The 12,871-nt window shown below is 39.4% G+C and overlaps 1 protein-coding gene across 1 annotated transcript in view; it reads left to right on the top strand.

Annotated features, from left to right (window-relative positions):
• The first annotated feature begins 237 nt into the window (after positions 1-237).
• The window catches only part of GNL2 (G protein nucleolar 2), a 23,359-nt gene continuing 10,725 nt past the window's right edge, over positions 238-12,871 (top strand). The window contains exons 1-5 of the mRNA XM_020983629.2: positions 238-444; positions 4,422-4,506; positions 5,369-5,463; positions 7,164-7,303; positions 11,766-11,950. Coding sequence (XP_020839288.1) covers positions 381-444; positions 4,422-4,506; positions 5,369-5,463; positions 7,164-7,303; positions 11,766-11,950 — 569 coding nt within the window. The 5' untranslated portion in view covers positions 238-380. The remainder of the gene's footprint in view (positions 445-4,421; positions 4,507-5,368; positions 5,464-7,163; positions 7,304-11,765; positions 11,951-12,871) is intronic.

The following is a 12,871-nucleotide window of genomic DNA, read 5'->3' as shown; positions in this document are numbered from 1 at the left end:
TGGGGGATTTTAGAGAAATGACAAACGTCGGGCTTAGGTAAAGAGCGGCCAGGTGGAGAGGGGCGGAGCCCGGCACGAGGCCGATTCGGGAGGCTGCGCAGTCGCCGCGTGCTGCGGGGCTGTGGGGGTGGGGCCCGGAGGATCGGCCGACGGGAAAGTGAGTGCGAGCTGCGCGTGCGCATGCATCCGCCGGCCGGAAGCAGATGCGGAGAGGAGGAGAGGAGAAGGGAGTCGCGGGCACGCGGGAAGTGACGTCTTTCCCGGCGCGCAGGGACTGTAGTGGTGGTTGCGGCACTCCTCAGACGGTCGCGGGCTTAGGCCCCGAACCCGAAACTTGAGTCCCAGTTTCCCCAGGCTCCGGCCCCCGACTTGCCGGCAGGATGGTGAAGCCCAAGTACAAAGGACGGAGCTCCATCAATCCGTCCACCTCCAGCACAAACCCGGGTATGGGGGCGGGGGGAGACCGGGGAAGGGGGAGGGGCGGAGGAGGCTCTTGGGGCTGGAAGCTATGGGGGAAGGGAGCCTGAAGGGTGATGGGATGGGGAAGGGGGAATGGCCCCGAGTCTTAGCCAGCGTGGGGGGACAGGGGGAGCAGGCTAGCGTGGTGTTTCGGGAGGGGTCCTGGGACTCCTGGGTTGTCGATCCAGTGCTACGCAGGTCATTAGTGAGCGACCTTGGACAAGTCAATCGCCATAGGAGGCGAGTGGGGTGGGGATTTGGGAGCCCGAGGAGCTGGTTTGGGCAGATCGCTCTTTGGACCTTAGTTTCTTCCACTGTAAAATGGGAGGAAGGTGGATTTGATGACTTCAGAGAGCCTTTTCAGTCCTAAATCTATGAACTCCGAGGTCCTCAGTTTACACATCTATTAGATGAGAGGTCTTGGACTTGATGACCTCCAAGGTTCCGTGGATGTAATGGTATCTGGCTTGATGGCTATGTAGGCGAGTATGATTTCGTTGGTGTGGGAAACTTGGAATTGAGGAACTCCATCCACTGTTGCAGATTGGAACTAGTCTGTAATTTGCAGCCTTAAGGAGTTGCTGCAGGGGTCTCTCACCTGCTTTTATATAGTAATGTTTCAGAGGTGGGACTTGAGTATATTCTTCCTGACATCTGGCTCTAAAGAGTTTTAAAGTATTCAGTTTTTTTAAACTGTAAGTTTAGACTCTAGGTAGGTAGAAGTGGTAGGGCACATTTGAAGCAACAACGGCACATTTGGGCATCTCTAGGTTGTGAACTGAGTAGAATTTCAGAGAGCAGGGCTTTGAAAGTGGTGACTAAACTCCCTAGTTTCCTTCTTGTTGAGTATTAGGGGGTGGATCATTTGATACAGTCATTTAAGTTTCCAGCTGAAGGATTTGACAGCAGAAGTAGGAACGATGTGTGCAAATTGCAGAGGCAGCTTTTGGCCGGATATAAGGCAAAACTTCCCTAAGGATCAGAGCCGTCCAAAATTAAAATAGGCTGTCTCAAGAGGTAGTATTCTTTTTCAATGGAGATCATTAAGCAGTGATTCGAAGATCTGGGATAATTGAAGTAAAAATTGAGTGACAGTTTGTTGGAGATGCTGCAGAACAAATTCCTGTTCAGATACAGGTTGGACTAGATGATCTCTGAGACTCCCTCCAACTCCAAGATTCTCTACGTTTGTGACTTCCCATCTGCAAGTTAGATGGGCATTAAAGCAGGATAAGGTGATGTTTTAGCCTCCTACATTTAACAATGGCTTGCACCTAGTTCGGATTTAAGCAACTCAATAGGAAAAATACAGTAGACCTGGTCCCTAGCATCATCCCCTTTTTTAGTACCCTTAAAAAAAAACAACTCAAGTTACAGAGACATGGATCATTTAAAGCAAGAGATTATGATGTTTACTGTTGTAGTAAACTTAGTGGTTTTCACTTGTCATATTAAATTTGTTTACTCTGAAGACTGTAGAAGCTGTAATTGCAGCATGGCAGCCTCTTTGGAAGAGTTCGTCCATAAGTGCAGCTTCATTTCAATCATAAAATCTTGAGTGAGCACTGGAAAGGAGCTTAGAGACTATCTAAATCCAACCCCCTCATTTTTACAGATAAAACACAGCTCAGACCCCGAGGCAGAAATTGGTATAGACATTTTACAGTTATTTAGTATTAACAGTCTTATGCATTTTTGGATCTCAAATGTCAATACATTCTTAGAAATATTGACTTCAAGAAAAGCTGTGTAATTTGGAACTGTGCCATAAATATTTTCTAATATTTTCTGCATACCTTTTGACCTGGCAATACTACTGTTAGGCGCATACTCCAAAGAGATCAAAGAAAAAGGAAAAGGTCCTATATGTACAAAAATATTTGTAGCAGTGCTTTTCGTGGTGTCAGAGAACTAGAAACTAAGAGGTACATATCGCCTGGAGAATGGCTGAACAAATTATGGTATATAAATGTAACTGTGCTATAAGAAATAAGGAAAGAGAAGGTTTTAGTGAAGCTTGGTAAGATTTATATGGATTGATGCAGAGTGAAGTGAGCAGAACCATTAGAACAGCTGTACCATAATATCAGCATTGTGAAAACGAACAATTTGGAAAGACTTAAGAGTACTGATCATGATTCCAGTAGACCAGTGACAAAGAACACCACCCGACAGAGCAGTGATGGACAAATAAGCAGAGCAAGACACACAATTTTACGTGGCCACTTTGGGAATTTGCTTTGCATGACTATATTTATTTGTTTTTATTTTTCTTTCCCATGGAAAGAGATAAAAAAATAAATGCTTGGTAGTTGAAGAAAGTAAAATTTAATGGGAAAAAAAAGGGTGTATACTTGAAGAGTCCATGAGTGGGATAACTAAGAGAGATAGTAAAGTATTTTTTTCTGGAGATTTTATAGAGAGTAGATGTTTTTATTTCAGTACTAACAGGAAGCAGGTAAACAAGGTTACCTTTGATGGTACATTTATTCAAAGTTTTTTTTTTTTACTTTATAACACCAACAATAATTAACCATTCTGGAAATCCCTGATTTCTCATTGTCTTGAGGAAGTAATGTAAGCTAGAAATGGCCAGGCAGAAAATAGTACATTGAAGATATTTAAGTCAAAATTAAATCAGAAATAAATATTTCTCTAAAGTATTTAAAACCAAATTAAACTCTTTGATTGCATTGAAGAACCTTTGGGAGTTTTCGTCAAATGTTAGTAATTCAACTTATTGAGACCAAAGTCATTGAATATTAGAGCAGAAAAGGATCATAGGGATCATATAACCCAGCTCCCTCATTTCATAGTTAAGAAATAGATCTGTTTAGGGTGAAGGCTCTTCACCTTCCTTATGCCGTGAACCACTTTGGCAATCTGGTGAAACCTAGGAACCCCTGCTTAGAGTCATATAGTGTTTGTTTTTAATTCTAATAGAAGGAACTTCGAAATCTAAGTTAGAATTCAGTGAAAATAAATATGTAATTTTTTTTCCCATCCTAGTTCATAGACACCCCTCTAAATAATTGGTTTATCTCAAGTTAAAAATCCATGATTTAAGGGAACTAATTGATTTTCATGAGATTATACAGCTAGTTAATAGGGTTAAGGGGGAAAGGAAGGGAATAAGCATTTTGACAGTGCCTGCTATGTGCCAGGCCCTATGCTAAATACAAATATTGTCTCATTTGATCCTCACAACCACCCTCCCAGGTAAGTGCTGTTATTATCCCCAATTTATAGTTGAGGCAAAGGGTAAGTGACATAGAGCAATTGAACTGACAGGTCTCCTAACTTTTCACTTCAGTGCTTTTGGGGAATTTTCCTCAAATGCAGTTGAATAAGTCTCTAGTTTTGTAATGCACAATCTGAGGGGTTCTTAGAGATTACTTAGGCCTACCCCTATTGAAGGATAAGAAGGTGATTTAATACTAGAAGGAATGGAATTTAAGAAAACCTAGAAAGGACAAGCTGCATCTGTTAATACGGTGTATTTTTTAAAAATTTGTACAGCAAAGAAAATAGAGGTTGTAGGATGAAATTTTTTATTTCAAAGGAAAATAATGCATACATACATATATGTATTTTATATATATATATATATATAAAAATATAAAAACTGATGTACCTGGTCTTGTGTCAGAGAGGCATAGAAACAATTGCCAGGCTAGTATTTGCCTTGTTCATCATTATCAACTTTTTAGTTGAAGAAAGTAAGGGAGTAAATGACAGTATTAAACTGCAGATCAAGATTTGAAGAAAAGTTGTTTCATTTCATGTGACTTTAATGATCATTTCATGATAGCATATGATTAGGCTAAAAGGAAAGTTAATCTTTTGAGGGGAAGAGGCTGCTGTTTCAGAGAAATGTTCAGTTGACTTATCTGGTTATCAGTGGGGTATAAGAAGTGACTTGTTAGCTGGACAGTACGCCATCTAACTTTTTTATGTCTTAGATCGAGTAAAAGGAGCTGGGGGTCAAAACATGCGGGACCGGGCAACAATTCGGCGCCTTAATATGTATAGGCAAAAGGAACGAAGGTGAGCTGATGTTTATATATGAAATAGCTTTACCAAATCTTAATGCTCTAAGTAAAACATGTTTTGACATAAATAAAATCTGTAGGTTTTCAAGAATTACTTTGAAATCTTTCCAGGTTTATACTATCATGGTATTAAGTTGAAAGACAATAAATATTTTTGCTGATGATCTTATAGGTAAGAGTTTTTAACTGCCAGATTGAAAATTGATTTTCTTTTAACAGAGAATATGGAAGTATTGTTTTAGAACAGCCCAAAACCCTACCTCCTGTCTACCCTTTTAATGTCAAATTTTAAAATGAAAAAATTCTGACACTTGTAAAATAGTGGCTGTGATTCTGCTGAGACAGCCTTTACTATGATGACTTGCTGAGGGTGGCAGTTTACTGGCTGGTCCTAATTTGTTTGATAATTAGATTCTCTGTCCATTCTTAAAAAATGCATTATAACCAAAATTTTGATTAAATCAGTCTGCCTTAGTCACTCATTTTGCAATTTGGTTTAGAATTTTGAGTTTTAGCATAAGTCAGCCACTGCTTAAAATTCATTTAAACCAGCCCAGCCTGTACCAAAAATATTCAAGTATGTGATTTTTTTTTCCCCCTGCCTTCCCCTCCAAGTCCACAGATTATAAATCAGCACTGTTGACTATTCATCCAGGAGAAATCATTATTTGCTCCTTTCTCACAAATGGGTGTGTAAATGGCTCTTTGGCCATCTGATTCAATTGAATGAGACATTTAGATGACTGAAATTTTCATTATTCATTTATCTTTCAAAATTCAAGATTCTTGGGTCATCAGTGAATCATACTTTTTCATTGACTTTATATCATCAACCAAAATGTATTTCTTCAATTTAGAAACCGTCGTGGTAAAGTAATTAAACCTCTACAGTATCAGTCATCAGTGGCTTCTGGCACAGTGGCAAGAGTGGAACCCAATATTAAATGGTTTGGTGAGTATTTGTATTGTCCACCTACTATTCCATTTGTTTTATGAATAATGCATTAAATGCTGGATAGAGTAAAATATTCAGGGTCTCTAGTAGCAGTAGGTGTTTAGGTAGATAGCGTAGTTCAGGGACTCACAACTAGGAAGGACAGTGAAATGATTGACTTTGAGGTATGATGGTAGTATTTCATCTGCAACTTATTATTTTGATACATGATTGTGGCTAATTACTTAAGTCTTCTAGAAACACATTTTTAATGACATGAAGAACCTTTAAAACCTTTCTGGTTTTTGGTTGGAGAAGTGGTTGTTAATACAGGCCCATGGGTATAGCATTACTTTGACAGACTTTGACCATGTTAGTCAAAAAAATTGTTTAATCTAAAGTTCTTCAAAATTCCTTTTTTTTTTTTGGATTGGCTGGATACAGATAGTGTTGGCAATAACAGATCTCATTGATGACTTTCAGTGAAAGGATAGTCAAGTCTTGAGTTTCAAAGCTTCATACAGGTTCCATCTTGAAACTCTACCCTCATTATCATATTTCCTGCCTGCTTATGGTGTTTTTTAAGCCGTTACTTAGCATATGGGGTACTGCTAACATAACCAGACTTCCTCATGTGTGAAACAAAGCAGATTATCCCTGCTAATTCCCTTGCTTGAGGGCCATGGACTCTTGAGTGTGCCTTTAGAAGAATCTTGGTCTCTTGTAATAGGATGCCTCTTTGCATAACAGAGCAGCCTGTAGAAAATTCTTTTCTGGGACCTGAATTCTCTAGTTATGCATTTACTGTGGTTTAATTGCCTAAGATTCCTTAGAATTTAAGACTTATATGATATCTGTCCAAAGGAAGTTTAGTGTTTGTTTTACTTTGTTCCCTTGCATGGATATATTGATTTAAAACATCCTGTTAACAGTCCTTAGTAATTCTTCCAAACCTTTGCGTACTTGGGGATAGTAAATGTGACACTGTACTGAACCTCTATGTGTTTCATGCTTGTTGGCCTCCTTCTGGTTGAGTGCCAGTTCTCTTGCCAGATCTATCAGAAAGGAAGTTTGTCAACCCCAACTCCATTCAAAAGGATGTTTATTTTCTAGTTTCATCCCCACTGATGTCTTCCTCTGATGCCTCATCATAATGTGGAGGGGGCCGTAGGTTCTTGAAGCATGTGCCAACAGAATTCAAGTTCTGGCAGGGCTTACTAAATTGTAAAGCCTTATATGAGCCCAGTGAACTATTGCTCCAGAATTAGCCTGGTTAGAAGCTCCATTAGGAGATTGACCACCAGGTAATGAATGTTTTTGGCTGTAGCAATTCAGAACTCTAAACCATAGAGTTGTAAGCCCAGTCAGTAGAGGAAGAATCCACAGGAGGAGAAATCACAGATCTTTTGAAATACTGAGATCAGGAGGCTAAAAGGAGGCTAAAACTCATTATTTGGCTGATTAATGGGTGAGCTATTGTTAGAGGGTGAGTGGAGATAGGTTTTTTTTTTAAACTTTTATCTTCTTATGTCTAAAAGCAGAAGTAGATGGGCACATTTTTTTCTTTTTCCAGCATTTTTTGCTCCTGTTAGATGCTCCACACATAGTCACTTAGTTTATTGAATGTTAGATATTTAAGGAGTGGGAGGTTTAAAATCTGCCCTTTACAATAGCATAGTCATTATAGTAAATTGAACCGTCCTTCATTTATAAAACAGGAAATACACGTGTGATTAAGCAGTCATCATTACAGAAATTCCAAGAAGAAATGGATAAAGTTATGAAGGATCCATACCGAGTTGTCATGAAGCAAAGCAGATTACCAATGTCTCTCCTCCATGACCGAATCCAGCCTCATGTAAGAATGTGATCCGCACCTTGTGTGGAAGTGAATTAGGTCTGATAAATCCATCTGTCCAGATTTTTTTCCTCTTAAGAGGATAAGGAAATTTGATTTAGTAGTAGGAATATTTGTAGTCTTATTTTCTTATCACCTCAGGACTAAGTTATTTTGATTTTGTGAGTGGGGTGTTCTTTTTGTCGTCTCTGACTTAAGTGTTTTGGGGTAGGTGTACAACCTTGTTTCATTTGGAGGATAATTCCGTCAAATGTCTGGAAGTAAGTAAAAAGTAGAGAGAGGTTGGTTTGGGTAGGATTTGGGTTTTTTTGTTTGTTTTTAAAGAAAACAAAATTTGATGGAGAAAATTGTGTTGAATTGGAACCAGTACTTTTAGGTTCAGTAAATTTTGAATTAGTGACTTGGGCTGCATTCAGATGAGGATATTCTCTTTTAGATGAGAAGGTAATAATCCATCAAAGTGGAGCTCAGTGAAAGCCCAAGCTGGCACTTAGATATGACTGACCTGTCACTGAACCAGAGAAATGGACTAATGTTTACACATTTGTACTTGTTTTGAATAATAGTTCCTAGAAATGTAGTTAGTACTTATAGGTTCAATTCCACTATAAGCTGAGGGGTGGAGAGTGGAGTGGCAGGGGGACATAAGAGTTCAAAAAAAGTGTCTTTTTAAACAAAATAAGAATCAAGGGAGGCAGCTAGGTGGCGCATTGGATAGAGCTCCAGCCTTGGAGTCAAGAGGACCTGAGTTCAAATGTGGCCTCACACACTTGACACTTAGCTGGCTCTGTGACCCTGGGCAAGGCACTTAATCCCAAAAGGATTAAATTTTTAAAAATTTAGAACTAAAATTAATTAATTTAAAAAATTTAAGAAATTTTAAATTAAATTTAAAAAAAATCAAGGCTTGTTTATTCCTTCAGATTCAGGCAATTAATGGAATGACTTCCTTCAGAGAAACATATCAGTGTAATTCATGAGCCATGGACGAGTTGCTATTTACATTATTCTATTTTCTGTTATCCTAAAGGTAGTCATTTATAATTAGATTGAATCTAGCGTATGAGGAAGGAACAAAGAGGTTTTATTATAGGCTAATGTCTTTTCTCAATCCTTGTCCTTCTTACAGCTTTGGATACTGCTGACCATCCCTGTCTCTTGAGAAGTTACTCTTTTCTCCTTGGGTTTTCATGACATAGTTCTTCCCTGATTTTCCTACCACTTTTTATTCTTACTTTGAGTTGGGTGTAACCCAGGGCTCTGTTCTCTTCTTTCCCTTCACTCCTTTCATTGTAATCTGATCAGTTCCCATAGGTTCACTTATCATCTTTATGCAGATGAATCCCACATCTATCAAACTTCCTGAGCTCTGGTCTCAAATCATGAACTGCTTCCTAGACATTGTTGTCTGGATGGCCCATAAGCAGCTTTTTTCCCTGAAATTCACCCCTTTTCCTAACTTTACTATTTTTATCAAGGGCACCACTCTCTTTGTAGTTATTCAAATTCACAAGTTAGGAACCATTCTCAATCTCTTTACTCATTGTCCATATCCAAGTCTGTTAGTTCTGCCTCTACAACCTTTCCTGCATCTAGCTCCTTCTCTTAACTCAGACTCATTGGTCTACCACCTTAGATTGGGCCTTCATCACCTCTTGCCTGGACTATTGCAATAAATTCCTGTTTGCTGTCCCTACCTCACACCTGTCCCATCTAAGCTGCCCAGTTGATGTTCTTAAAACACAAAGCTAGTCACATCACCCTCCCTCCTGCTCAGGAGGCGTTGGTGGTTCCTGACTGCCTCTAGGATAAAGGATAAAATCTGTTGGCTATTTAGAGTCCTTCACAGTCTAGGTTCAACTTGTATTTCTGGACTTGTCATTTCTCATTACTCCCTGTCACATACTCTTATGTTCCAGCCTCCTTGCTGTTCCTTGTGACATTATATATCCTATATAGGAGCCTCTGTACAGTCTATCTCTCCACACCAGAAATGTTTTTCTTTGTCTCTGCCTCTAAGAATCTGTAGTTCCATTTAAAGCTCAACTCAAGGGCTAGCTCATTCCCTCTCCCCCAGCCCAAAACTTCTGTGTGTGTGTGTGTTTGTTTGTTGAATTTGTCAGTGTATGTTATTCACCTTTAGCAATATATAAATTCCTTGAAGAAAAGGCTGCTTTGATTTTGTCTCTATATCCCCAGCCCTTAGCCCAGTGTCTGGTACATAGTAGGCACTTATTAAATGCTTGTGGAATTGATTGAATTATTGCCCATTCCAAATATTCACTATTGCTAAAACACTTGGCATGTATATTTTGGTACAAGAGAGTACCTAGTGTCATTGGTACAACTGGTGGTTAGTGCAGTTTGTACACTCCTTTATCCTAGAGGCAGTTAGGAACCACTGCAGCCACCTAAGCAGGACAGAGGGTGACATGATCAGACTGTTGCTTTAGGAACATTAGTTGGGCAGCTGTGTGGAAGATGGATTAGATGGGAGAGATGTGAAGTAGGGACACCAAACAAGAGGTTACTGCAATAGCCCAGGCTCGAGGTGATGAAGGTCCGAGCTGGGTGGTTTACCAATGAGTCTGAGTTGGGAGAAGGGGACAGAAACAAGATGTGTATATGTTGTATGGGTAGAATTGATCACTTGTATATTGGGCAGTGAGAGAAGTAAAGAGACTGAGGATTGCTTCTAGGCTACAGGAGGATGATCTTATTCTACCCTGATAAACACCATTTTCTTATTTTTCTTAAAAAACATAACAAATAACCCAAACCTTCAATTCAACAATTTCAACAAACATTAAGTATGTGCCATATATAGACAGTTCTCGCTTTATGTAAGTGGACCATTCATAGACAATTTTTACATAATGTGAATTTGCCCAAGGGCATGGGAAGGGAGTGAGGGAGACAGGAAGGACATGTGGGGGCTGGGGGGCAGAGAAGTGGAAGCAGGAGGAGGAACTTTCAGAGGCTAGTGCCAGCCATGTGGAAACCTGGTGGGAACTGAGAGGAAGAAGATGCTGTGGACAGATACATGAGGGCCATACGTGGACACAGGAGAGAATGGACAACACGTGAGGGCTGGGGAAGGACATGTGGTACCGAAGCTCAGATGGGCAGAAGACAAACACGTGGGGGCCAGACACATGGGTGGGTGGAGCAGGACAAAAATCTCTTCTCTCAATGTCAGAGGTCTCAAGCCAAGCCTGCCCAGTCCAGCGGCAGCAGTGGTCTCTCCATGTGCGCATTCTTCTGCTTTCACTGGGAGGGGTTTTTTTTAGGTGGGGGAGGGGTGTGGAAGAGCATGGAGCACTGGGCCAAGGAGCAGGAGAGCACAGTACTGTGTAGCAAAGTTAACATAGATATGGTTTTGGGTTTTTTTGTTTTGGTTTGGTTTTGGAAATGTGGATTTCTTTCAGAATTCTTTATGTAATGCAAATTTACATAAAACAAGAACTGTCTGTATGAGAAACTGTGCTAGGCTTTTGGGATACAAAGATGAAATAAGACAGTCCATGCCTTAGGAAGCAGATTGCTGTCTGTGAAAATGTTCTAATGCTTACATTTCCAAATGATTACAATTAAGGAGCTAAAAACACATAAGGTACCGTCGCAATTTAGCAATATTCGTTGTTTGGTTTGTATAAAAGAACTTGAAGTGATAGGCAGAAGACAGTTTGTGAGGATATGCACTCCATGCTGCTAACATCCTGTTACGTGATCGATCCCAACCCAAACAGTCACTTTCATCCTGCTTCAAAAATTCCTATGCCTGTAACCTCTTTACAGGCACATCAAGTTTTAGTTAGTATCAGGTTTCTTTTATCACATCTAAACTATTATTTTGGACTTTGGCTAGATGTTTTTCATCTGAAAAACTTTCCATGTGTATTTAATAAAAATGTTACCTAAATTAGGGGAAATGTTATCTGAAACTAAAATTCATCTTACAAAACAAGCAATTGCTTTTAGCCGTGAAAGCAATGAACTTCCAAGAAAAAGTTGGCATTTACAGTTGGTTTTAAAAAAACACAAATTTGAGTATGATTGTCCTTGACAAAATCTGTGAATTTGGCAAGTTTCGTGCACTTGTTTTTAAAACCCCCAAAAAAGTGATCAGAAAGATAAGTTAATTTTCATCATTGTAGCTTTAATTACATTTGACTAAAGTTTATGATAAGTGAAATAAAGCAGAATTTTTGGCTGATCTTACAAAACTGTTCATATTTGCTTTGATTATTTGTATTGCTTTGGTGTTTCTCCAACAAAACTTAGAGGATTTCAGAATGGAAGAACGAGTGCTCATCCTCCTTAATTAAGCATTTCTGGTGTAAAGTCACGTTAAAGCCACACTCTTATAAATGAATATAGAAAGCCTTTTCGAGGTAGATTGCAATTTTTTGCTCTTTCCTTCTACTTTCATTAGTTTTTACTATGATTTATTTCTTTTTAGCATTCCAAGGTGCATATTCTTGACACAGAAACTTTTGAAACAACATTTGGCCCAAAGTCACAGAGGAAGAAACCTACTCTCTTTGTGAGTGATATGCAGTCTCTCATAGAAAATGCAGAAGCCTCAACTGAGACTTATGACCAAAAGAAAGATCGTGACCTGGTAACAGAAGATACTGGTGAGAGGTAAGACACTGGATGAAGGAATTAAAAGTGGGATCTAATGGGTATGTTTTTTTCTTTTTATTCAGTTCTAGAAGCTGGGGCAATGCCTCTTTGAAAATCTCATTTGCTTTTTTCAACACAAATTCACTACTCCTTGTCTTAAACAAATTTGCATTTTTGAAAAGTTTGAAGTGGAAAGAGTACTGAACTTGGAATTGGATGCTCCCTACAGACAATAGTTTTCCCACCTATAAAATGGAAATAATCCTACAGAAGCATCTTAGTGTAGGGGAAAGAACATTAGATTGGGAGTTAGAGCATCTGGGGTTGAATTCCAACTCTTGTTTCTTACTTGTATAACATATAATTTGTATAACACTTAACCTCTCTTGGCCCCATTTTCTAAATTTCACAAATGAGGAGGTTGGGCTGATAATCTTTAGGGTGTCTTTAGTTCTCATACTGTGACCATACCTCACACGGTTGTTGTGGCTCTGTTACTGTAGAGCAGTACTGACCTTTTTGCTACCACTAGCACCAGCCTCTGACTCTCGCCCTTGGGCTGCTTCCATCTTTGCCCTTATTCAGGAAAGCAACCCTTGGAGATGTGGCCTAGCAATTGCTCCTAAGGGTGCTATGGCCACAGCTATGGAAAATCTAGCCATTAAAGTCCTTGGTATTATTAAGTGGTTCAAAATGAGAAACTGCTGGGATTTTTATGACTGGAAATGATATTAAAGTTGATACATTATTTTGCCATTGCATCCTGAGGACCATGGGGCCTTTCCATCTCACTTGAAGCTGAAACCTTCCATATGGGTTGGATCCCCTACTAGAATGTGAGCTCCTGGAGAGCAGGGATTGTCTTGCTTTTCTATTTGTTGTATTGCCAGCATTTAGCACAGTGCTTTACACATAGTAAGCACTTAATAAGTGTTTTTT

Source organism: Phascolarctos cinereus, unplaced genomic scaffold (genome assembly GCF_003287225.1).
Source record: "Phascolarctos cinereus isolate Bilbo 61053 unplaced genomic scaffold, phaCin_HiC Scaffold_726;HRSCAF=1367, whole genome shotgun sequence".
Lineage (NCBI taxonomy): Eukaryota > Metazoa > Chordata > Mammalia > Diprotodontia > Phascolarctidae > Phascolarctos > Phascolarctos cinereus.
This window is presented reverse-complemented; position numbering and strand designations above follow the sequence as displayed.